The sequence below is a fragment of the Amphibalanus amphitrite genome, unplaced genomic scaffold (genome assembly GCF_019059575.1).
Source record: "Amphibalanus amphitrite isolate SeventyFive unplaced genomic scaffold, NRLGWU_Aamphi_draft 001376F_arrow, whole genome shotgun sequence".
NCBI lineage: Eukaryota > Metazoa > Arthropoda > Thecostraca > Balanomorpha > Balanidae > Amphibalanus > Amphibalanus amphitrite.
In genome coordinates, this window is record NW_024882869.1 from 63,572 (window position 1) to 89,106 (window position 25,535).

Genomic DNA, 25,535 nt, shown 5'->3' on the forward strand with positions numbered 1-25,535 from the left:
ACCCCTGTCCCCCCCCGGTTTCTACGCCTGTAGCGATATGTCAGTGATTGCGAAGAGACGGTGAGACAAGACAAGAGACGGTCCCACCGACCATCCGATCGGTATCGGGTCAAATCTGGAGTTCCCGCTGCACTGAACGTAAAATGGTTGGATGGAGCCTCAAATTGAAAATTATCTAAGCGCCAGCAACGTTGATTGATGACTATAGTCTGATCAACGATGATTGTAGAATCTGAGTAGCGAATTGAATGAAAATGGGCTCAAAAATAAATTTGAAAGGGGGAAATTCCCCCTTCCCTCCCTAGCCGTTCACGCACAATTTGAAAGGGGAGCGGAATTTTCGAAGGTGGGAACTTCCCCCTTTCCCCCCTTTAAAAGTTACCCTGCATACAGTTATAATACATCAGCATCGTGATCTTCGCCCAAATGACTCGCTTCACGAATAGGACCCCCCATTTCCCAGTGCTCTGGAGCCGCCCCTGGTAAAGTTATGAACTTGAAATTTTCAAGGAATGTGCCCAATTTAGTTTTAGGAAAAGTCAGAAAATTTCAGCGGATCGTAGCTTCAGGTTTCGGAGATATTCCCGAAAAACCTGAGGGGTGGATGAAAACAACCCCCCCCCCCTGCCACTAATAGGGTTAAGTGGAAACAATTATTTACCTAGTTCGGTTTGACAGTACAAGGCGTAAAACAATGTGGTATTCAAAATAGCCTTGTTATACAAATACAGAAGCAACGTGTACCAATCCCATCGCCTTTTTTCTTCCACCCGTATTTAATTGATCGCATAGGGGATGTACTGAGTAGAAGCCGGAGCCGGAGCCGCCGGAGCCGGATCATTTTACTCGGAGCCGGAGCCGGAGCCGGAGCCGCCATGACATTTCACCCGGACCCGGAGCCGGAGCCGGAGCCGATTTTTTATCCGGAGCCGGAGCCGGAGCCGGAGCCGTCTGAAATTTCCACGGCTCCGCATCCCTGATGGTAAGCGTATCACGGTCCGTGAAGACTCTACGCCTTGAGTTGTGGTCTGCCGTGTGCGGATGTTGTGCGGCACAGCCTACCGTTCAGGCGCGAAACAACTACTGCCATCTGTCAACAGATTTATGAATTATCGACGGTAGCACGATGCAACGCATAGATACTGCATAACGACACTATTTATCTGCACGTAATGCCATTGTCGATGCAAATTTACACGAATCATGCTTAGCTTTTTACAAAAACATGCCTGAATGTTTATGGATATAAGGCGGGAGAAGGCATGAAGATAAGTACCTGTGGCATGCCGTTCATGTTATGCCGTTATTAGTAAAGTACCTAATCTTGGTTCATGTGGCCTGATGCACCTGTTCCCTTCCACAGCTTCAAAATTTCACGAATTGCACGGTTAAGCTTCAAAATTTTAAGGATTGCACGGTTAGACTTCAAAATGTTACGGATTTCCAGGAATCATGGGTGTAGGAGCGCCAAAAATATTGGTGAAGGATGTCACCTGAACCTTCTAAGAAGGGACAGGACTGTGCCGCAAAGGAAGCGCGGGGAGGAGGGGGAGGAGAATTTTGTTAACCCCTCCTGTTTTTCGCAAATAGGTCTCACGCCTTTATCAACTAAATAATGTCAAATTTTCAGTATGTGCTTAAAATTGAATTGTGCATCTTCATTGCCATGAAAGCAATAAGTAAATCGATCTACAACTTCTTTTTAACCCGCGCACCGACGTGGGTCTGCGCCAACTTATAACCGACGGGAGGGGGGCGGATGACCGCCCCCTGAGATCTCGAGAACGAAGTAAGATAGCGACAAGCGGTAAACGGCATGGGATACGCACGGACAAGGTCTACAATTTTTACAAAGGTCATTTTCAGGTGAGGTCAAAGACGACGTCACAGGGGTAAAAAAATTCAAAATGGCGGAGTAGATATGGAGAGTTTTTCTCGAATAACTTTCGAACTACTCAAAGTAGGAACAAACTAAGGGCATCATCGTAATCCTCTCGTCAATCCGCATCGAATGATATACAGGGTGATCCAAAAAATTTGGAACCCCTAAGTTAAAATGTCTATAAGCCCAAAAGTATTCATTTTATTGACAAATTGCAAACACCATTAGAAAGAGCATTAAATCCTCTATAAAATCATGTCAAGTTGGTGCATGTATCCTGTAAAGTATTGACACACTGTAAGGTTTCGGAATGAGCGTCAGAAAACTGAGTGAAACGAAATCGCCAATTGTTAACAATGCACTGAAATCCGTTAGCACTCCATCTGTTGTGTTTTTAGGAATAATACCACATCCACATTCAATTTTATTACATAAAAGTCTACGCAGAAGCACACAATAAAACAGATACACGCATCCTAGCTCCCGCTGTTCATCTCAGTATGTGCTCAAACCGAGCTCCGTGGGCCGTCACGCAGGCCTGCAGTCGCTTGCGGACGGCTTCAACTGCGCGGGCCAGCAGTCTCTGGGACAACTGGTCCCAGCAGGCCGTCAGCCTTTCCTTCAGCTCCTCTATGGTGCTGATCCTCTTGACCTCTGTACACCATTCGCTCCAGTTCGCTCCACACGAATAAGTTAAAAGGGCTGAGGACAGGACTCTTCGGTGGCCAGGCATCTGGCTCGATGAAGGCCGGGCAGGCCTGTTCCTGAAACTCGACCACTGAGTGGGCCGTGTGGCACGGAGCACCGAATGACATTTTTTTGCTCCTGCTGAAATTTAAATTCATTACAATAGCACGTGAATGAGCTATTTTTATTCATTAACCTCCGACATGCGACATAGTCAGAACAGCAAACCGCAAATCACTGATTTGCGGATAATGTTGAAAACCGTTTCACTGAGTTTTGTGACACAAATTGTATAGGCATATAACTAGGGTAATATTTATAGTAATAGTTAAGTTCAATTAACTTGGTTTTATAGAGAATTGAACGTTCTTTCTAATGATGATTGCAATTTGTCAATAAAGTGAAAACTTTCGGACTTACAGACATTTTAAGTTAGGGGTTCCAATTTTTTTTGGATCACCCTGTATATGTTGACCTTGAACGGTCAAGGTCAAAGGTTGACCTCAGGTCACGTGACCTCGTCGTCATCATATATCATTCGATGCGCCTTGACGAGCTGAGCACAATGAGACTATCTGCGCGGCTGTATCTTGTTCTTGTACGGAGTTATTGGCAAAAAACCTTTGGTGACTTTTGATGACGTCAGTCGTCACATGACCTTACAGCTGCCCAACAGCAAAACAGACCTCAAGGTAGTAAAGGTTGATCGTAAATGAAGTCATGTATGGTTTATGGGGCCATTCCGACCCGTTTTAGTGGTAAAAACAGGGAGTTGACTTTTCCCCTTTTTGACTTAGGTATACATAATGGGGAGGTCGAGAAATTTAGCCTGACCTTAGGTCATCGATAGGTATAAAGATTCCGAGATATAGGTACAAATTGTAGCTACTAATGACCTTATAACATCCTGCGATTTTCAAAGGCCTCCGACATCTACTGTAGCTCTGGCACGGTGACAAAGTTGCAAAAAAGTGATTTGAGGTTGGGTCATTCGAAGTGACCTGGTGATCTGACCTTGAAAGGTAGGAGGTTTAAACTTCCACACCATGTGTAAAATTGATAAGGGATAAGCCAATGGGGGTCAATGGGGAAATGGGGAAATGGGGAAAGTCAATGGGGAAAAATGGAAACTGCTATTCTCGCACCGGGAACGATCTCAAACTATCTCAACCACACGGAATCGTGATTTCTTGCACTCCTTGCAAGGACCAAAGCTTCACTTTTGCGCTGTTGACCTTGCGTGTCGTCATTTACGGCGTCACATGAGTCACAAGAGTTTTTCGTCAATAACTCCCGATCAAATTGAGATAGCGAGTCGGGAAAGCCACCAATGAACTCAGGAAGACCTGCCGAATCTAGTGATTTGCAATATGACCTCCTTTGACCAGCTTCGTGACCTGGGGGTGCTGACCTGACCTTGACCCGAGGTCAACACCTCAAGTGGACCGCACCCGAACAAAAAGTATACCCACCATTCGACGCGCCTTAGCGAGGCAAACACGATGGTGCTCAAATTGTGGCTCTGTTTTTTTTTTTTTTTTGGTGAGTTATTTATGAAAAAACTGAACCCGTACCTTGGGCAACTTGACCTGACCCCAGAGGTCACCGATTGGCCTGATACCTTAAAATCGGGTACCAGTCGCTGCGTCTCGTAACGGCGCACACACTCATTTTTCCACGACGCTCTATAGCTCCATCAGGGGTGAAACGGCGAGGGGGGTTGTACCAACCTCCTCCCTCCTCGGCCGGTGCCCTGTGTCGGTGTCCCCGGCGCGGCGCCCCGACCCGGGCGCCCGGTGACCGGAGGGACATCACAGCAACACAGGCACGTAGCTAGGATTTGGCCAAGGGAGGGGCGGAGGAATCCCGGGGGCCTCCTTTCTACAGAGGGCCTCCTCCCTAAAGGGGCCTCCTTTCTACAGAGGGTCTCATGCCTACATAATTACATATACAACATAATGCAGACTTTTGTTCAGCTTTCATATGGCCAGCGCACTGGTATGTTTCTTTATTCTTACCGCTGTCGCGGTAAGAAACATACGCATATCACAAGTCTCCCAGTGGCATGGTAACTGGCAAAAAAAAAAAAAACTCGGGCGCCGGCGGCGGCGGCGGCGGCGGCCGGACCGCAGCAGGAGGGGGGGGGGGGGGGAGGATCTGCGAGGAATGGATGGATACTGGATGACGGTCAGAGTACCTAACACTTGGTGTATTATCATATATCGTTCAAGCGCTTAACCGTATTCCGGGCGGGCTCTGAAAGACTCTGAATCGGGCGGAGGCCTTTTTGGCCCCCGTCAGAACTCGAAAAGCACGAATCGTAGCGACAAACGGCAACGGCGTTTGATAGTTCGTTGAACGACTTACAACTTTTGTAAACAACTTTTTTGGGTCAGGTCAATATTGAGGTCGCCAGAGGTCATAACAAATAACATGGTTTATAACGACCTACATAGATAGGTCAACTTCAAAATCTGACCTAGGAAGGTCACGCTGGGTACCAATCGGCGCGTCATGACCAGGCGAACGGTTTGGTACACTAACAACTATCTAGCCCCATCATGTCGTGATTTATTGGCTAAAAACTGTTGATGACCTCACCTCACCTCAGATGATCCTTCCCGGTGCCCCTGTCAGTAAATGCCACCTGGGTGCTTACAGATCAGATAATCTGACCTGACGTACCTAATTCAGAAAGAATTGGGTGGTTTTGACTCGTTTTCTCGAAGCAGGACACAGTTCATTATATTTTCCAATAGGCTTGTCACGATCCTGACCTGACTGACGTCTGCAAGATTGAAACTATACGGTTATCAATTTTTTATGTGTGAATGATGCCACGTTTACTTGCTGTAAGTAAAACATGGTTTCGTTAGTAAATTTTCCTATGGTCCAGGTGGTTTGCTTCATTTACGCCGTTGAGATGAAACAAACAATCGGTGGATAGGTATATATTAATTTCCCGGTCAAATAAATTATTATGAGTTGTGCGAAGCATGGCTATGGGAATATCACCACGGTCTGATAAATGGTTTGGGTAATTGCATCCATCGTAAAAATACCAACACAGCCACAGAGGGCTTCCTCTCTACAGATTGCCTCTTATCTACAGAGGGCCTCCTCTCTGCTGAGGGTGTCTTTCTCTCCAGAGGGCCTCCTTTACAGAGGGCATCCTCTCTACAGAGGGCCTCCTCTCTAGTCTCTACAGGGACCTCCTCTCTACAGAGGGCTTCCTATCTATGTAGGGCCTCCTCTCTTCAGAGTCTCGTCTCTACACAGGACCTCCTCTATACCGAGGACCTCATCTCTGCAAAGGGCCTCCTCTCTTCAGAGGGCCTTCACTCTACTGAGGGCCTCCTACCTACAGAGGACCTCCTTTCTACTGAGGGAGTCCTCCTCTACAGAGGGCCTCCTCTCTTCAGACGATCTCCTCTCTACAGAGGGCCTCCTCTCTACAGAGGGCCTCCTCTCTACAGAGGGCCTCCTTTTTACAGAGTGCCTCTATTTTACAGAGGGCCTCTTTTTTACAGAGGGCCTCCTTTTTGCAGAGGGCCTCCTCTCTACAGGGGGTCTCCTCTCTAAGGGGGCCTCCTCTCTACACAGGGCCTCCTACCCACAGAGGGCCTCCTCTCTACTGAGGAGTCAGAGGGGCCTTAGCGGTCAGACACAGACACTAGTGGTTATTCACAGGAGATGAGAAGGGCCCTAGCTGTCACTTGTCAGGCTGGTCAGAGGGCCCTGATTGTCCTGACGTCATTTTTTAGATTCCCGGGTCAATTTCGTTCGCCTCCGACGTGATTTTGGCCAACGTGGGCCTTCGGCCCACGTTGGATTCAGCCCGAAAGGATTCAGGCCAACGTGGGCCTTCGGCCCACGTTGGCCTGAATCCTTTCGGGGGACCTCCTGAAATCCCCTAGGGAGGGGTGGGCGCCCCCTCCGCCCCCCCCTTGGCTACGTCCCTGCAGCAACAATACTAACAGCCGTCTGCGGCATATACTAAGATAGCACTAGATGTTGGATTGTTTATTTAATGAGTATTTTGTGCATGAAACATATAATATTCAGTACTTACTTTGTTTCACTCATATAAATATACGAAGGACATACGAACATTCGAATATGCAATTGATTGCGCGTACTATTTTTTACTAGCCGCGTATTACTGCCGCCAGCATCTCTTTGGCGCAGCGCGTCGAAAATGAGTCAATTTATATTTGCGTGTGTTTGGCGTGTGTGCTCATTGGAAATTAGACGTCAACATTTATTATTTTTCATAAACATTGGCCACGCGCGTTTTTATATCTTGGTGGAGAACCGCCAGTGCAAGACATTATTACAGAATAAATGGGACTGATATTGATCATGATGTAATGTTCATTAGGAGCTGAACATAACAATAACGTTCAAGTCGAAGTCTCGGAGCCAGAGGAAGCATTAGGATCTAGGATAGGTAGGTACCTCAACCTGAGGCTCAGTGTTAATAAATAACATTAATTCACTCCCCATGACCTAGTGGATAGGGCGTCCGTTTCCTAACTCAGCAGCAAGTTGCAGCAAGTTCGCGGACGGGAAGCTCCACGTTGTTTGACCCGCATTCCTATTAAGCCAGCTCAGTAGGTGGAACTATGGTCATGAGTACCCAAATATAGGAACGTTCCCATTTTTGGGAGCGGAGTTCCCAAATATGGGAACGGGCGTTCCCATTTATGAGAACGGAAGGTAATTTTTCGGCCGTTCGCCCACTAAAACTCATTAGTGCATCACGTCTCAAAAAAGTGCACGCTAATTTAAGTATCTACTAAATCTCAATAAAATTATCTTTAATCTGACCGTTGAACAAGGAAATTGACCGTCGAATGATATTTTTAATGATTTTTTGAAATGACGGAATGGTGAAAACATGGGTTATGCTACATTTAACATGCAATTTAAAGGAAAATGAAGCGTTTTTTTTATATTTTGAGGTCAAGTATAATAATTTTCGCCTGGTTATGAAGTTTCATTCTAGCGACACTAGATGCTGACATATGCAAGCGAACACGCGGACAGTCCCGAGGTAATATTGTTGACTTTTGGTGTCGGGGCGCACGACCGCGTGGAACGTCAGTGATTTTACCGAACTACTGTTGTAAACTCAGTTTCAGTGGTTCAAAATTATTCAGCTGTATTTTATCAGCCCGGAAAGACATATTTTATTTGGATGCTAGCTGTTTAGCGTTGTTTTATAAGGAGCGTCATGAGCGTGGTTTTTGTCTTCCGTGTTTCTAAGCATGATCGTTTTGGGGGAATTTCTCTTATATAGGTCGCTCTGTGTGGCTTATTTATAATTTTTATGCTGATTTCGATCATTCCTCGTGCCCATCCTACCAGGCCTTTTGCCACTTACACTCATTAAGAAAGGAAAAAACTAGATTTTCCATGGGACTAGGTGTTTTGAGGGTGTAACATATTCAGCGTTCCCATTTTTGGATACTTCCTTGTGCTCGTCAACTATCGGTGATAAACAGACAGGTGCTTGACATGTCTCCACCCTCGGCGCGGACGGTGGATATAGGTATGGAAGACCTTGTTGAACATCGCTGAGCGTTGTGAATTACATAATCGTGCAGAGGGGGGCGTGCCCGCTGCGAGATCGACGGGAATAAAAGCGCAGAAGACCGGGCGAAACATGCGACGGTCCTGCCGGAAAGGTCATCTGATGATTGTTGTGTTAACAATAATTTGCGGCGTTGGACGTGATGATTGTTAATAAAAAGAGCCCCTGAAAGGCGTCGTTGAAATCGTTCCCAAATTTGGGTACGCCGTTCCCATAATAAGGAACGCTTGCAGCGCCAGTGAACGAGAGCGTTCCCAAATTTGGGTTCGCGGCCCGGATGATGGACTGCTTTAGAAATAGGGGAACGATTTGAAACTACGATGGGCCTTACAATATCGAACTCTTTCGCAACAATATTGAGACAAATATCAGGCGATTCACGATCGTTTTATATTTTTTGGACGTCATTTAACGGTTCTTTTTCTTGTTTGAAATAATTCCTACATGGCGTTCCCATATTTGGGTTTATCGTTCCCAAACATGGGAACGAAAATGCGTTCCCGAAAATGGGTACGCTTGACCATAGTTCCGCCTACTGAGCTGGCAACTGGCGAGAGAGGGCCACACTAGACCCGGGAGGACCATGCCGCCATCTACCTGAGGCACGTTAAAGTTTCAATCTAAATTAGCACCGGTGAACCGGGTGCGGGCGGGTGCACGTCAGAATAGCTAGTGACATTTGAGCTAGTGACTTTTGAACTAGTACAAAACAGCTAGTGCCTCAAAACAGCTAGTGACAAAACAGCTAGCGTCAAAATAGCTAGTGAAGCAAAAAAACTAGTGCTTAGAAACAGCTAGTGACAAAACAGCTAGCGTCAAAGTAGCTAGTGAAGCATAAAGAGCTAGTGCCTCAAGACAGCTAGTGACGAAATAGCTATCGTCAAAATAGCAATTTCGTTGGACCTCTGTTCCCTTCCCATTCACTTCGCTTCAAAATGCAAGATATCTATGACTGTAAATATGTATTTCCCGCGATATGCCATCTCTTTAATTCCCCGGTGCCCCGCTTCTAATTTGTTGTTTGTCCTAGGGATCCCGTCCTCTGCCCTCCTAGCATTCCAAATAATTTTGTCAAACTACGGTGCTCTTCTGCTCCTTCTACCCGTGGGGACTCTTCGTCGGGAAAGAATCTATAATAGCTGCTCTACGAATAAGCTATTTTGCTTAGGATTAGCTATTAGTCGACGCTAGCGATTTCTATAGCTACATGGGCGTAGGAACGGCTGGAACATTGTGGGTGCATGGGTGCAGCAATCCAGCCATGGCCGGTGAAGCCGGGGGGGAGGGGGTAGGGAGCGGCACCCGAGCGGAGGCTCCTTGTGAGCTTTGAGGGTGTACCATGTCGAAAAGGTACCTACCGATGATAAGTGTATTTAGAAGCGTTGATAATGTCAATATTGACTACCGCAAAAAGTACCTAAATGCGGCTAACTTAGCCATTTTCGAAGATAGGTATCGGGCTAAAACTTTTGACAGTGGGTCATCGGTATGTGTTCAATCACATGTGTTCCGTTGCTTCCTTTTTTACTTGAGCGCAAATGTAAGTTTTGAAGACCATCACAGTAGCAAACGCTTCTAAAGGTGGAAAGTGGGCAAACTATCCTGAATTTGTTGTGCTGCATGGGAATTAGTGTTGATGAGAAAAGGGGGTTTTGTTCCAGATTATTGTGGGTGCAGAATACATTGTCTGCACCCACTGGAGAATTATTGTGGGTGCAACTGCACCCACTGCACCCATGGTTCCTACGCTTATGACTAGCTATAATGAAGCACTAGCTATTTTGCTCTACTAGCTATATTGACGCTAGCTGTTTAGTCACTAGCTGATTTAATGCACTAGCTATTTTGCATTACTAGCTATTTTGGCGCTAGCTGTGTTGTCACTAGCTGTTTTGAAGCACTAGCTCTTTTGTACTAGCTCAAAAGTCACTAGCTCAATAGTCACTAGCTGTTTTGACGTGGACCCGTGCGGGCAAGGCGTGGTGGCGGGTCTGTGGTGTCATTCGTAACAAGCACAGCACTGCTTAGCGGGGCACCCGGGCTCATAGCCACCCATTCATCTATTCAGACGAAATTTAGGTATACATTAAAAATTTCTATAAAAAAATAATTAGGTAGCAATTAGTAAGACACAGTGCATTTGCATAAATGCTTGCCTAGCCTGCAATGCAAGCAATGCTCGTTATATCTACAAGTCAAAGTCCTGTCCTGTTGTCCTGTTTGCAAGTCCCCAAGAATGATAGACAAGTCCAACAGAATCCCATGCACATAGTACCTACTCTAAACTCAGCCAGCACACTTTTTTCTAAGCCGCCAGTCCCGCCACCCATTATCAGGTGACCAGGAGTGCCCCCTCCCTCTATCCCGCGACACACAGAACCTTACGTTAACACCAGAATAACTTAAAATTTCAATTCACGGCACTCCCAGCTAGGAAATGAAATGCAACATAAAAAGGCAGAAAGAGAGAGAGTCTAGGGTTAGTATGGTTATATAAGCAAAGTAGTCAACACTGCAAACAGTGGTGACTGCCCTCTACTGAAAGCCCCTCCTCATTCACTCGCTCACATTCGTAACATTCATACATAGAAACCAATAGGAGAAAAAGGCTTGGTCACTGGGGAAGGTTGGTTAAGGGTTCTTGCATTAATGGCAAAATCATCATCATATCATGGTCAAGTCATGCATGTGGGTCAGGTAGCCCAGACACTCGGAGCACCCCACTAAGCAAGGCTTGTTGTCGGGCTCTCCAAGTGCTCAGGCAGATAGGGTGACATGTCAGCTATGTTGAAAAAACATATTGGATCTGTATGGATCCAATATGTTTACTTTACAATCCATACTTTACTGTATGGATTGGATCTGTCAGTGTGCTGGGACACAATGTGTCCTGACAGGCAGGGACCAGCAAATAGGGAATCATGAATTGATATTTTATATTGTCTCCTATCAAGTGCTGATGCCTAGATTCAGTAGTAAATATTCTAAGGTTTGTTCAGTGCTGACTGCTGGATAGTGTGGATATCTAGGCTGGTTGGTGTGGAGTCTGTGAACTGGTGGAGCTCATGGTCTTGTTATGTCTTGTCATATTTATTCTGCAGTCTGGTTAGTGTTTATCAAATAATGAGCTCGTAACACCAAAGAAGCTTGAACCTGACTTGTTCTGGCTGACCCAGAAGACAAATATTTCCACTGAACTTGTGTGGTGAGCAATTAGTCATATGTCCCCTCGCTCCCAAACTGCTACATGATCTTTTGCTCTTGGTATTGAGTAAGAATATTTTGTTCTGCCCTTAACCCGTGCACCGACGGGGGTCTGCGCCAACTTACAACCGACGGGGGGAGGGGGGGGGGCGGATGACCGCCCCCCCCCCCCGAGCTCTCGAGAACGAAGCAAGATAGCGACAAGCGGTAAACGGCATGGGGTACGCACGGACAAGGTCTACAATTTTTACGAAGGTTATTTTCAGGTCAGGTCAAAGATGACCTCACAGGGGTAAAAAAGTCAAAATGGCGGCGTTAGAGCCTAGATATGGAGAGTTTTTCTCGAATAACGTTCGAATTGGCCAAGCTAGGAACAAACTAAGGGCATCATCGTGATCCTCTCGTCAATCCGCATCAAATCATATATACAGGGTGATCGAAAAAAGTGTCACCCCTAATTTAAAAGCCATATAACTCGCGATTGGTTGGTCGTGCGACTTTGCGCCAGGCAGCATAAGAAAGAGCATACAATTTCCTTTTGAATGGATGTAAATATGCATGGTTTATGCCACAAACGAAGATGTGGCTATTCAAAAAGTATGTTAAGGACGCAATTTGGCGTGTTCAAAAGTTTGGTTGTGCGAATTTGTACTTTTGACAGAGTTTTTGATCTGACAGCTCACGTGACAGCTCACGTGAGCATTTTTCTTAACTGTTCCATGGTTACCGCTGCATAAAATTGATAATCCGGTAGTGCAGGTTGTCGCAATGTTTCGCTAGTTACCGGCGAATTTGTGAATAATGAGGCCGCATGTTTGCAAGGAAGATCTGATAAAGTCTGCCTTGCCTAAGGTCAGCTGAGAAACAGTCTGCAGTGAACAACATACATACACTCCATGTGTAATGTGTAAGGTGTGTGTCATGTTGAGTTACGATACTCATTGTTCTCGTTCAGCGGTGTCCGTTCCCGTTCGGTGAATTTCGTTTCACGTAAAAGCCGCACATTGACTGGTTTTTGAGCCCATGGGGCGGTCAGCTTCCTCAGATGGGCAGTCCTTGGGCGGACTCTCTGTCTCAGGCTGCGGCAGTGGGGGCCGAAGTGAAGTAGCCGGTCCAGGGTGACTCCCAGCAGCTTCAGCTGATCGCCCGCAGTTACGGTTTCACCTGCCACCTTCACGGAGCAGTTAGCCGCATCGCGGGGCCACTGGGACAGGACTAGAGCCTGTGTCTTCTGGCCGCCACCGTCATCTTGTTGGCTTGGGCCCACTGCGCGAGGGTGTCCGCAGCCTGCTGCGCTCGTTGCCGGGCGACCTGAATGTCGTTACCGGCGCAGAGGGCGGCTGTGTCGTCCGCGTAGAGGAACGCCGTGGTGCCTGGGACTCTGCAGTTCCGCGGCGAGTGGGGCGGCCCACAACAAAAACAGGGCCGGGGACAGGACGCTGCCCTGAGGCAGGCCCGCCCTGAACACCCGCTCGCCGCTGGTGGCGCTCTGGTACTCCACCGTCGCTCGGCGGTCGCGCAGGAACTGCCACGTCCAGTTGTAGAGGCACCTGGGTACCCCCATCTCCATCAGGCTGACTCTCAGCAGGCAATGGTCCACGGTGTCATAGGCTCGCGCGAAGTCGAAGGCCAGGAGGACGTATTCTGTGCGGTGGTGCCGTCGGCCGCGCGCTTGCTGCGGGACTTGGGGAGGTTCCAGCCGTCCTGTACTTGTTGGACCAGGCGTCCGATGCTGTCCTCCACTGACCGTCCAGCGCGGAACCCCACTTGCTCGGCGGGGACCAGCCGGTCGCGTTCCACGATGTGGCGCAGCCGTCCCAGGACCAGCCTCTCGACGAGCTTGCTGAGGTGGCTCGTGAGGGCGATCGGGCGGTAGCTGCCAACATCCCGCGGTAGCTGCCAACACTGACATCGCTTGCACTGTCGAGCTGTTGTGTTTTGCTTTGGAGCAGAGTACTCAGTACTTACTGGGACTTTGTACCGGAATGGTCGCATTTTACCAGTTTTACCTGCCTGTCGTGTGTTTCTGAATCGTAACATTGGAAGACATTGTTATGCTGTGATACCTTGGAGAAATCAAGCATTTATTCTGCGTAGTTATTGGTTTCTGGTCGGGTTTTACTGGAAATAAAGAAAACATTCGGGCCTGACTCGTGCATTTGATACCGAAGGCCTTTAAAAGGTCATTTGAGGGGACCTGGTGACCTGACCTGGGGAGACTTGAGGCTACGATTTTTAGAAATCATGCTAAATGGATGTCAATTGATGTGTAGAACGTCGTTTCACTTGCCATTTTTCATTACGGACACGACTGTGTAGAAAGGAACGCATATATACTCTCAGGCGCATTGGACTGTATATGGGTTATATATGGGCGAAACAAAAATGGCTGGCGCCGCACGAATTTTGATTTTTCGAAACTTTTACCGCCAGGGCCTTTCATTTCTAGTCCATGCGCAAGTTTTTAGCACATTTTCCGTTTGTTTCGTTTCAAGTGACACACCCTAATGGGGACATGATTTGGAATAGAAAACAATCATGAATACATTCAGTTGAAAAAAATTGCCTGCTCTTTCCGATGCTGCCTGGCGCGAAGTCATCCGACCGACCAGTCGCGAGTTATGTAGATTTTAAGTTAGGGGTGACACTTTTTTCGATCACCCTGTATGTTGACCTCGAAAGGTCAAGGTCAAAGTTTGACCTCAGGTCACGTGACCTCGAGGTCATCATGTATATCATTCGATGCGCCTTGACGAGCTGAACACAATGAGACCATCCGCGCGGTTGTATCTAGTTCCTGTGAGGAGTTACAGTGGAATCCGCTTAATAAATCCACGGATAATAAATCCAGCCGCTTATTGTGGCCGCTTCAGCTGTTACCGGATTTTCTCCATAGATACCCATAGTTAATAAATCCGCTGAATAAATCCACGTACTCCGCTTAATAAAGCCACTTGGGAGTTTCGAATTCCGCAGTGACATCTCCCCATTCGAAATGTGGCATCCAGCCCGCTCAAAAAGAATCGCACTGGAGCAGCGGTCTGCAGCAGTTGGACTTCCCACGACAGAGGGAGGTCAGGGGTATCAAGAGTGTCATCACCATGCACCTCAGAGAAATGTTCCCGGCAAAGCAGGCGCCCTCAACTGTTTCGTTGGCATAGCAGGGCGCAGGCATGATGGGGAGTGATGTATGGTATATGGGGCCATTCCGACGCGTTTTAGTGGAAAAACAGGGAGTTGATTTTTCCCCCATTGACTTATAATGGGAGGTCGAGAAATTGACCTGACCTTAGGTCATCGATATCGAAATTCCGAGATATACAAATTGTAGCTACCAATGACCTAAGAACATCCTGCGACTTTCAAAGGCCTCCGTCATCTACTGTAGCTCTGACACTGTGGCAAAGTTGCAAAAAAGTGACTTGAGGTTGGGTCATCCAAGTGACCTGGTGACCTGACCTTAAAAGTTTGGAGGTTTAAACTTGCACACCATGTGTAAAATTGATGAGAGAATGGTCATGCCAAATTTCGTGGCGCTACGCGCCGCGGTTTTCCCGCTATTCACGAAAAACCTCGGGGGGGGGGGGGAGAGGATAACCGCCCCCCCCCGTCGGTGCGCGGGTTAACTTCTGCTGTACTGTTCTTTTCAGGTTGTGTATCTGTCTCTGGCATCATCCAGCCCAGTCATGTCGGACCATTCCGGCCCGCCGCCGCTGTCTGGGCCTCCGCCGCCGCTGCTGCGCTCCGAGCCGCCGCCGTCGGCATCGGGGCTGCCGTCGGTGCCACCACCACCGAGCCTGACATCCGTGCCGCCCCCGCCCAACATCAGCTCGGTACGTCTGTGCCGCCCCCGCCCAACATCAGCTCGGTACGTCCGTGCCCCCCCCCCCCCACCCAACATCAGCTCGGTACGTCCGTGCCCCCCCCCGCCCAACATCAGCTCGGTACGTCCGTGCCCCCCCCCCCCGCCCAACATCAGCTTGGTACGTCCGAGCCGCCCCCGCCCCGCCCAACATCAGCTTGGTACGTCCGAGCCGCCCCCGGCCAACATCAGCTCGGTACATCCGTGCCGCCCCCGCCCAACATCAGCTCGGTACGTCCGAGCCGCCCCCGGCCAACATCAGCTGGGTATGTCCATGCCGCCAACATCAGCTCGGTACGTCCGTGCCCCCCCCCCGCCCAACATCAGCTCGGTACGTCCGTGTCACCCCCGGCCAACATCAGCTGGGTATGTCCATGCCGCCAACATCAGCTCGGTATGCCGTCCCCACATACCACTGCATCGGTGTATCACGTGCGTGAACTTATCTCCGTCGCTCATGGCTGGGTCGTATTTTGTTTGTCACTTCCCTTACCTGTACGTTTTGGTTAGAAAGAATGCCTGCAAAATGACTTTTGTAATTGTTGTTGCTGTTGTCGTCTCCCTCCACTCCTAAGGCGTAGCCAGTCGGCCCTGGGGGGAGGCGAAGGCGGCACGGACTCTTGTAGTCGTCGTGCCCAAAAGCCCCAATAAATAAAGAAAGACTGGTTGTCCAGCCAGTCAGGTAGTTTGGCACCAGTATTCATAATGCGATTCTCCATGTGATTTCATTTGATGGGTAATTGCCCACCCCTGTGATTGTCTAAGTCATTGGTGTATTATTTATAACTATGCCAGACGCTACACCTCAGCCTGTGCTTGCATTCCACCCGTCTGTGTACGTCTTCTAACGCTCTGCCTGTGCGCCGGCAGCTGTCGTCTGAGCCGGCGTCCGACGCCAAACCGGCCGTTCAGCTGCCGGGCGTGCTGGAGCGCGCGCTCAACTACAAGCTGGAGCGGGCCAAGGAGGTGGGCGTGGAACTGAGCGAGCTGGAACGGATCGGTACGTCACCCGGGGGACAGTGAGCGAGTGCCATCAGAGGGCATTCTGAATGGGGTGGGGCTGCAGCCCGCAGAGCTTTGCAGGGGATCGTATGTGGACAGTGGATGAAGGGCATGGATGTATGGCTGGTAAATGATTTGATTTTAGGATTCATTGCACAAGTGGATTTGCTACCTTTGTCGTAGGTATCTCTATTATGAAGACGCATTTACATATTCAACTTTTGCTCTAATCAGCATTTGATGATAATGCTACAGTTCCGACATGAAGATATAGGCCCGACTGATTCTTCGCAAGAGACAGTCCGCTGCCTCTTTTCTATCTAAAGTCTGTACCTGTTGCTGATAAGTATAGTGCTGTTCCCAACCACTGACTGGCGGTGATCCTCCACAGAGGCGGAGGGCCTGGCCGCCATGCCGCAGGCACCGCCGCCGCCCAAAATCCGCGAGGATCCCGCACGAGCCAAGGAGCAGCGCGAGGAAAAGCAGAAGAAGCGCAAGGAGCTGCGCAAAAAGAAGAAAAAGAAGAAGAAGCGCCCCCGTGCCGTACAGCAGAACGGTACCAGCCAGAAGGCCGACACAGAAAGCGCAGACGATGTCGAGATAGAGTGAGTGTACACAATCTGCTTGGGTATGCGGCGTAATGTCTTCGATTCGCATTAAGTTTCCTAGACATGTATATTGCATAGCTGCTTAGCCGACATTTTTGTAAGGCTTACGGTGCTATTTATACAGTTCTGTATCTGCTCTCGTGCGTCCACTATCTCCCCGGTGGCGCTGGGTGTACACTGTGCGCCGCTACCGGTGCTGTGACGACGCTCGGTGTGCGCCAGGTACGTGGCGGACGCGCCAGAAATGGACCCGTCCGACCCGCTCTACCGCCAGTTCGCGCACATCTTCGAGACGTTCAAGATCAGCGAGCCACCGTCATCTGAGCAGGGCGGCGGCGACGGACACAACGCGTCTGCCGACGACCAGGCGCCCCAGCAGCCGCAGGATCTCAAAAAGGTGACCGACCGTCTGGGGACGGCGGTCGTCGGGATCAGAGACTTTGTAGGTGGGGTGGGCTGGAGAAGTCAATGTGGTCAATAGCTATTTTGTGCGGGGCTAGTCATGAAGTTCAGTAACTGTGAAAAGTTCCATCAACACGGCGAAGATCATGCATGTGTGTAATATTTTTATTTGGTATGCGTAGGTGGATGGGTGTGACTGAAAGATATTAACTTCTAATATTCAAACAGCTACAAACTGTATGAACAGCTGAAATAAAGAAATCTGAGCTTCACGCAACTGTATTGCTCCATCTATCCATCTCCCCAGTAGGGCAGCCGATAACCCCTTGTCCGTCTGTGATGTCCCCTGTATGACGGTAAACTTGTCCACTGACGGTGTCGGTGCCTCAGGTGCCCAAACTGCTGGACGGCGACGACGACAGCGACGACGAGGGTGACGACACCGACCAGCCCAAGATCTCCAAGCGCAAGATGAAGAAGCTGACGCGCATGACGATCGCGCAGCTGAAGCAGCAGGTGGCGCGGCCGGACGTGGTCGAGATGCACGACGTCACCTCCCGCGACCCGCTGCTGCTGGTGGCGCTCAAGAGCACGCGCAACACGGTGCCCGTGCCGCGCCACTGGTGCTTCAAACGCAAGGTAGGCCGGGTCGTTAGTGGGAGATATCACGATGTTTTAGCATTCCTAGCAGGTTTTTATGTAATCTTGTATCATTACCTAGTTCATGGTTCTCATTACAGGGCTTAATCTTACCTAACAGGGATTGCTCAGCTAGTTTTGCACAGTGTTTTAGTTCTGACAATGTTCACAGCTTAGTAGTTATCAGAATTATAACTTTCCATCTGTCCTCACCACAATAACTTTGAATGGCTGCCGCTACCAACAATCCATCCGCTCCCCACCCACAATCATTTGGTTTATGTTGCTGCCGACTCTAACAACCCATCCTTTCGGTACCACAGTACCTTCAGGGTAAACGAGGTATCGAGAAGCCGCCGTTCGACCTGCCCGAGTTCATCAAGAAGACCGGCATCATGGAGATGAGGCAGGCGCTGGCAGAGAAGGAGGAGGCCAAGAACATGAAGGCCAAGATGCGGGAGAAGGTGCGACCCAAGATGGGCAAGATCGATATCGACTACCAGAAACTGCACGACGCATTTTTCAAGTGAGAATTGCGTAATGCATATGTATGATATATCAGCGTAATAATTTGTTCGAATAATGCTATTCTTATAATGGTATGTGGTAGGGAGTTGCAATTTCCACATTGCCTGATGCTTTCTGAGGAGTGAATATAACCATCTGTCTTTAATTACCATGTTGGTCCTTGGGACCGACTTATTGACCCGGTTCTCGCCCTCAGGTGGCAAACCAAGCCGCGTATGACAATCCACGGCGACCTCTACTACGAGGGTAAGGAGTTCGAGACGCGACTCAAAGAGAAGAAGCCGGGCGACCTGTCGGACGACCTGCGCACCGCCCTGGGCATGCCTGTCGGCGCCAGCAGCAACAAGATCCCCCCGCCGTGGCTGATCGCCATGCAGAGGTCAGTGTGGCGAGCTGAGATCAGTTCGGGCTGACCGGTTGACTGACGGGTCACTGGTCAAGTGGGATGATACACGTACAAGGCGTAAGAAGAAATAGATGGTTTGTTCTGTCAAACCGACTTAGTGATCGCTGATCTTGCATTGGAGAATGGTTTACTTCTTGGCATTGATTTATCAATTTGATAAAATATGCAGAGATGGTTACCTAAATCATAAACATTATAAAGTTGCTGTGTTGTTAGTAATTGACTAATGGCTGAGTGTCGCACTGTTGTTGATGAGTCCGCTCATTCAATTTTGGTCTGAATCATACATCTAACCCCTGTTCGTCCGTCACCCCCCCCCCCCCCCGGCTGGCCTCCCGCTGACCCCCCCCCCTAACCACTCACCTTTCCGCCCCTGGCAGGTACGGCCCGCCGCCGAGCTACCCCAACCTGAAGATCCCCGGTCTGAACGCGCCCATACCGGAGGGCTGCAGTTTCGGCTACCACGCCGGCGGCTGGGGCAAGCCGCCGGTGGACGAGCACGGAAAGCCGCTCTACGGAGACGTGTTCGGCGTCCAGAGCAAGGACTTTGACGTGAGTCATGTTACCGGGGAGGGGGAGTAGGGGCTTGTAGGAGAGGAGATACAAGCACGAGCACGGCGTCGATAAGTCATGATTGCAGACAGCGGCAGTTTTGTGTTCGGTCGGAATGTAAATAAGGTTAGCGGCCGCCTAGTGTTTTTGTGTTATCTCTTTCCCCAGAACGCTATGTTATTTTATTCATTGGTAATGAGGCCTATTTTTGTTTTTTAGTTAAAAATTTACTTCGACTTCTTGTCGGCGTTTTTATCAGCGAAATGCTAAAAGAGTAGTCGGCTCAGTGACATGACTCCCCTTCGCCTCCGTCCCTCTTTCCCCGTATCCCGCCGTCCCTCCACCCCCGGCGGCGTCCTGACCCGCTCCCCCCTCGGCCGACAGAACGCCGCCGGCGACGAGGACGTGGAGCGGACTCTGTGGGGCGAGCTGGAGTCCGAGTCCGAAGAGTCAGAGTCGGAGGAGGAGTCAGAGGAGGAGGAGGGCGAGGGCGTGGAGGAGTCGGGCCTGGTCACCCCGGCCGAGGGACTCATCACGCCCTCGGGGGTGACCAGCATCCCCGCCGGCATGGAAACTCCGGAGATGATCGAGCTCAGGAAGCGCAAGGTCGAGACCGAAATGGAGGGGTGAGTACCGGCCGTCGCGGGTGACAGTGTCGTTTACTATATCGCTGAGTATCACCTTGAACTATGGGCGTGCCACTGAGAGCTGCCAGTGCAGAGCTGTGCACCGCAGTGCCACGCCCGAGTTTCCGGAGTGTGTCATTGCTCTGCACTGTGCACGTCCTTTGTCGACCTGCCTGTTAGATGAAGTTGCTGATTGTAGTACAGTCGGGCATTTGTAACACCATGGGGACCCGAGCAAGTTCCGGTGTGTGCAGGAAAATCTATATTTGCATGACATTTTCAGAGCTACGTTAAATAATGTCATGTTGTCAGTTTAGAACCGAATTGTGCTATTGACAGACTTTTTGTCGCAGCATTTGCTCGCGCACTGCACATGGCAGGGTATGTGTTCGATTTATCCACTCTCCACTGTGTTGCGCTTTGAGTCTTCTCACCTCGCCTCTCTCACGCCCTCTCTCGCTGTTCGGGCAGAGGCGAGACGCCGTCGCTGTACCAGGTGCTGCCTGAGCGGCGTAACGAGCGTGTCGGCGCTGCCATGATGGCCTCCACACACACCTACGATCTGCCCGGCAAGCGGCCGGCCGGCGCGGGCGGCGAGGGCGTCGAGGTGGCGCTGGACCCGTCCGAGCTGGACCTGGTGGATACAGACGCCATGGCGCAGCGCTACGAGGAGCGCATGCGGGAGACCCAGCTAGAGAAGGAGGACCTCAGTGATATGGTGGCTGAGCATGCGGCCAAACAAAAGGTAGGTGTGAGGCGGGAGGGGGATTGGAGGGATGGCCTGGTGGGTGTGTGGGGTGGATATGTTTATAGAAAGGTGCTTGCCGGCGTGTAAATTGAGAACAGTGGATCTTAAAACGAATGACTCGACAAGTGTCATGGTACTCAAAGCCAAAATGCTCAGCAATACGTGATCTACTCCGGGCGCATTTACCATTGCATCATTGAGCTCAAATTTACAGATAGTCTTAAGGTTTCCCGAGTGCCGTTGAAGTTCAATATTCCTCAATCTGTGGGCAAAAGTTGTTTATTTTAGATTGAACACATCACATGTCCAGCTGGCTGTTTTCGCAACAGAGGTTTAATTAGTCTCATATTGCCAATCAGCGCAGTATCGCTGGCCCAGACCCAACAAACCATGGCGTGGTACATAAACAGTAACTCGTATTCCAAGCTTTCAGTAATGCAATGCTTTGAATTGACAATCGCCAATGGCCTCCCTTTCTTCGGTTGTATTAATGACAGGCAGCATTACTTTAACAGCCCGTGATATTGCATACCGTCTTGTCAGTTTTGATTGACGATTGCAATAATCATCTGATATTGAAGTGTCACTGAACCATTGGAAATGCGCCGCTCCATAATGAAGCTAATGTATTTCCATGAAAATGGTTGACTCGAGTTGGGGGACGGAGAAGTGGGGGACTGAAGAGGCGGGTCCGCCTTCTTGAGCGGTAGGTGGCGAGGCGAGGACTCAGTGGGAAAACTATTGGAAGCTGGCGCCTGCTAATTAATTCATACTTTGTTTGAGGATGTCGATGGAACACTGCCCAGACATGTTTACGGCCATCATTTTGTTAGCGCTGAAAGTACTCATTAGTGATAATGGGTTGTTATGCTCGCGAAATTTATAAATTTCTTCCCTAACGTGGGTTTCCTGTTTCTCAGAACAAACGGAAGCGGCAGCAGGCGCAACAGGACGACAAAAAGTCCAAGAAGTACAAGGAGTTCAAGTTCTAAGGGACGTGAGTCGTTTGCTGGGGTTCATCGCAGAACACCGATGCCGGTAATATTCCGAGAACATGTATCATGTGCGCACTTTGAGAGGGAGTTTTTCATCCGAGCTGGTCACTGGGTCGCGCGCCTGCCGTTCGTCCAATACATGTAACGTCAGAGTTGGGTCTTTAAAGTCTTTAACACATATTCGGACACGGAGAAATGCCTCTTGCTTGCAGTCTGTCCTCCACGAATATCCCTGCCGTAATTCCTCAATAGCACATCTTACTTCCAGTTCAATATAACTATTGGTAGGTGTTGCATTTGGCTCCCCTAACCACATGGGCCACATTTATTCACGATGCACATTGGGATTTGCCTCAGCCATTTATTGTCACTTTAAGCAGCCAAGCCTCCTGAAAAGTTTGCCCATGAAACGTGTGATGTGAATACTTTTACGTTGGAAATTGTTGCAGTTTTGCCGTCATCGAAATCCCCTCGAGGAAGCATATTTCGCTCTCCGAAACCTTCCCTCTCATTCCCAGGGAATATGTTCTTGGGCTGTTTATCAAACTTAAAGCTTCATATGTTGTTACTTGTTACGCATAACGCTGAAGGCTGTTGCTATTTTTTTTTTTAAATGATAATTGGTGTGAAGAAAGCAAAAACGAAACAAAAACAAAACGATAAAAGTGTTCCAATACTTGGAACAATATTACGTGCCAGATTGAGCCTTGCTTACATCATAAACTGACGTAGTGTCGCATTTTTATTCTTATCGACACGTAATGGCCGCAAGGTGTGACACTGGAGTTGCCTAACAATTCTACTAAGCTCGAACGTCGTGCCGATCATATCGACCAATCTCGTTTGCCGTATTTCCTGTTGCAGTTTGTTCCTGGGACGCGTTCCTTACCGTCGGAGTGTCTCACAAGTCGAGTTCGTATCACACGTGTATTGGAGTCTGCTTCGTTCCCATGGCGCACACTCAGCAGGACAAGCACTAGCCGGCCACGGCGGCTGTCGATCTCTACATCTGTGCTCAAACAAACAACAAACAGACTGTATGTACGCGGGCTGGTAGCCAGAGAGATCCCGTAGGGAGCTCGACCCTCGCTGCGCCTCCCTCAGTGCGACGCCGGTGGTCCTCTAAGGCCTCCAAGTGCTGAGTAGTGCCAGCATGCCGCACGATAGCACCCCACTCAGCTAAAACTCTTTTGCGTACTTGACGCGACTCGACGACTTAGCTCGGCGCACAGACGAGCTAGACCGCTACCGTTCAAGTCCAAGGACGGCTCCCGGTCGCCCGGACCAAAGTCCGTCCATCAAGCGTCGTGCTCTCTGAACAGTGGACATGGCAGCGGTGCATGCGTGGCTGTCTCGATGGAGCGGCTGGGACGAACCGCCGTGACATCTGATAGTAGGGCGGCGGACATTGGCGTTCGTCGTGACCATATGTGTTGGGAGTCACTTGGGACCTCCCGTTAAGGCGGCGCACCGCTCGTGTGTTACACCGGTACAATGCATACGACACTCGCTACACGCTCGTTCGGTCCGTTACATGTCGGCGAGAGACTCAAATGTCAGTCAGAATGCATTACTCAAATGTCAGTATAATGCATTCACCCCTCTCGGCATCCTGATGCAGCGTGGTAGCAGCTGCGCTGTGCGAAGTTATAAAATTAGCCTCTCATTGGGGCTAAGAACAAGCTAGAAGATTATTCAACACAACTGAACAATCTAAGACAATCCCTCGGCTTTGGTGAAAAGTGAAAACACTCGTACATACACTGCATGAAAAAGTAGAGTCCAGTGCAATACACTGCAACAAACGCTAGGCCATCGAAACCAGCCAGCCGGCTTTCTGAATTATCATTCAGAAAGTTGCATAAGCAGAGTCAGTTGGGTATTGCACCTGTGACTCCTCACACACACTATTTGTCTTTGCTCACGGGTTTCGTGGCATCACTGCGCATCTGCAAGTTTCTGCCATTGGCAGTGGCCACGCTCGTTTCACTCGTTGAAAATCTGCAGCCTCTGTTAGGCTTGTCTCTGCCGTATCTCGGCAAGGTTTGTCCTGTCCGGTACCTGTTCGTGTCCGCCGTCCGGTACTCCACTGAGCACTGTTCGGTTCGGTACCTATTACTGCTCTGTACGCCATTAGGGCTGACTTGATCACTGCGTTATCCTGCCTGCGCCCGAGGTCAGGGCTGCGTCCACCGTGGACAGGCGGGCACGGAGGCCGTGTAACCGACCACTGCGAGCAGCAGCAGCAGTAACGCGGTGGAGGGGTGCGCCGCACCGACACCGCTGCCCACTGGAATAGAAAGGCGGTGTCAGTCAGATGAAGTAGAAAACATGAACAATAGCCTCCATAGCATCCACTTTTATCGTTAATAACCCACATTTCCTTTTCTTTTATAATCTTTAGGTGTATTAGAATACGACCGAACATAAAACGCTCGATTTGAATCCAGCAAAATTGTGAGTTTTCTCACAGGACTATTGATCATCGTGTGTCAAACTATTGACAAGCTAGCTTGTCGCTGTTTTCTCCACCTCACCGCTGTTTCTGAGGTAGCTTTTACCCGACTACCGGCTATCTTATCGAATCAATGCAGCTAGTGACCGCCTAACGGTCGGGCAGCCGATCGCTCTCTGTCACCTTGTTTATAGTCACGCCCAGGCTACCCCGGTCAGGGACAGGAGCTGGCTGCCGATGGGGTACAGCGCCGCCCGGACTATCTCAGCCAGAGGCGGCGATATGTGGATACGAAAAGTCAGTGAGGATGGGGATGGGCAGTGCGACCGGAAACAGAAAGCCAATGCAATGATGGTTGGCGGGTTTCACATAGGCCAGCTGTTTATGGAACTGTGATTCCGGCACACTATTTGTGAACTGACCCCCAGACTTCCTACTCCTAACGTGGACCGGGTCTCGTCTGACAAGTTCAATCAATCCCAAATTCGCCCGGCTAGCCTGCCACTGCTGTCACCTCCTCTGCTCCGTACCCAGTATGGAGGTCGTGTTTGTGTAGAGCGTCTCCGTCGTGCGGCCGTCGCCGCCGAGGGGTCGCTGCCGAGACTCGTATTCGGAGATGTTCCTGGAGACGATCGACGTGCAGGAGACTTTGACCGGCCCGCTGCTGTGAATGGAACACGCCGGTCAGAGACCACGCTCCCCACTCCGCCACCCCTCCCCTGGACGAACCTCCGCACCCCTCCCCCTAATTGAGACGATACGAACACCGCATTCTCCCCCTGACTGAATTGAGCCGCCCTACGCGTCCCCTCCCCGTGACTGATGGAGCCGCCCACTGCGCCCTCATCCCCCTTTCTGAGACAAGCTGCCCCGTGCCCCCAAGGAGACCGATCCGCTCAGCTCAACAACATTGCCGCCAGGGAACCACCCAACTCGAGTAATATGAGGCTGCGACAGTGCATTGTTATACGAGACGCTTATTAGCGCACTATCAACCCGAGCGGTCTGACAGATAATCCGCCGGTTTAGGGTGACTGCCGACTGTTTCGAAGAGGGGGTTACCTCAGCAGCGTGGGCCGCAGGTGCAGGCGGAGGCCCAGAGTGGCAGTCTGCAGACCTTCATCGTCCTCTTCCAGGGGATACGGGGTCAGCAGGTCACCAGTTATCTGTTGGAGGGTATAGGGTCAGGTCACCAGTTGGTAGGGAATTAGTTCATTAGAGATCTGTCGGTGCGGGGTCATAAGGTCACTCGTGATCTGCCGAAATATACTGTCGGGTGCTCAGTGCCCACGTGTCATCGCCTGTACAGACGGGCTATAAAATAGACACAGTGTGCGTTACAG

At 49.9% G+C, this 25,535-nt stretch overlaps 2 protein-coding genes across 6 annotated transcripts in view; one reads left to right on the plus strand and one right to left on the minus strand.

Annotated features, from left to right (window-relative positions):
• The first annotated feature begins 6,739 nt into the window (after nt 1-6,739).
• Nucleotides 6,740-21,890, plus strand: LOC122372591 (splicing factor 3B subunit 2-like). 4 transcript variants are annotated; one of them, XM_043349977.1, is made up of 13 exons: nt 6,783-7,023; nt 7,184-7,186; nt 15,020-15,202; nt 16,102-16,231; nt 16,625-16,838; nt 17,064-17,238; nt 17,634-17,882; nt 18,206-18,408; nt 18,607-18,789; nt 19,197-19,368; nt 19,753-19,994; nt 20,466-20,739; nt 21,663-21,890. In XM_043349977.1, the coding sequence occupies exons 3-13, from the start codon at nt 15,056-15,058 to the stop codon at nt 21,732-21,734; spliced, it is 2,061 nt and encodes a 686-aa protein (XP_043205912.1). In that variant the 5' UTR covers nt 6,783-7,023; nt 7,184-7,186; nt 15,020-15,055; the 3' UTR covers nt 21,735-21,890. The 4 variants fall into 4 exon arrangements, with proteins under 4 accessions (XP_043205911.1, XP_043205912.1, XP_043205910.1 ...); XM_043349976.1 differs by lacking the exon at nt 7,184-7,186 and having other exon boundaries at nt 6,740-7,019; XM_043349975.1 differs by lacking the exons at nt 6,783-7,023; nt 7,184-7,186 and adding an exon at nt 11,267-11,370.
• Nucleotides 21,891-22,650: 760 nt separating this feature from the next.
• LOC122372592 overlaps nt 22,651-25,535 on the minus strand; it is a 32,762-nt gene continuing 29,877 nt past the window's right edge. For both annotated transcript variants that reach the window (XM_043349979.1, XM_043349980.1), the window contains exons 5-7: nt 25,255-25,358; nt 24,723-24,856; nt 22,651-24,027 (exon numbers count right to left, since the gene is read on the minus strand). In XM_043349979.1, coding sequence (XP_043205914.1) covers nt 23,915-24,027; nt 24,723-24,856; nt 25,255-25,358 — 351 coding nt within the window. In that variant the 3' untranslated portion in view covers nt 22,651-23,914. The remainder of the gene's footprint in view (nt 24,028-24,722; nt 24,857-25,254; nt 25,359-25,535) is intronic.

What these genes read in the sequence shown, in the direction of transcription:
- LOC122372591 (XM_043349976.1), top strand. Translation starts at nt 15,056, where the DNA reads ATGTCGGACCATTCCGGCCCGCCGCCGCTGTCTGGGCCTCCGCCGCCG. An exon ending in CTGCACGACGCATTTTTCAA is followed by an intron (nt 18,409 to 18,606) that starts GTGAGAATTGCG and finishes TCTCGCCCTCAG; the next exon opens with GTGGCAAACCAAGCCGCGTA. An exon ending in TGGCTGATCGCCATGCAGAG is followed by an intron (nt 18,790 to 19,196) that starts GTCAGTGTGGCG and finishes CGCCCCTGGCAG; the next exon opens with GTACGGCCCGCCGCCGAGCT.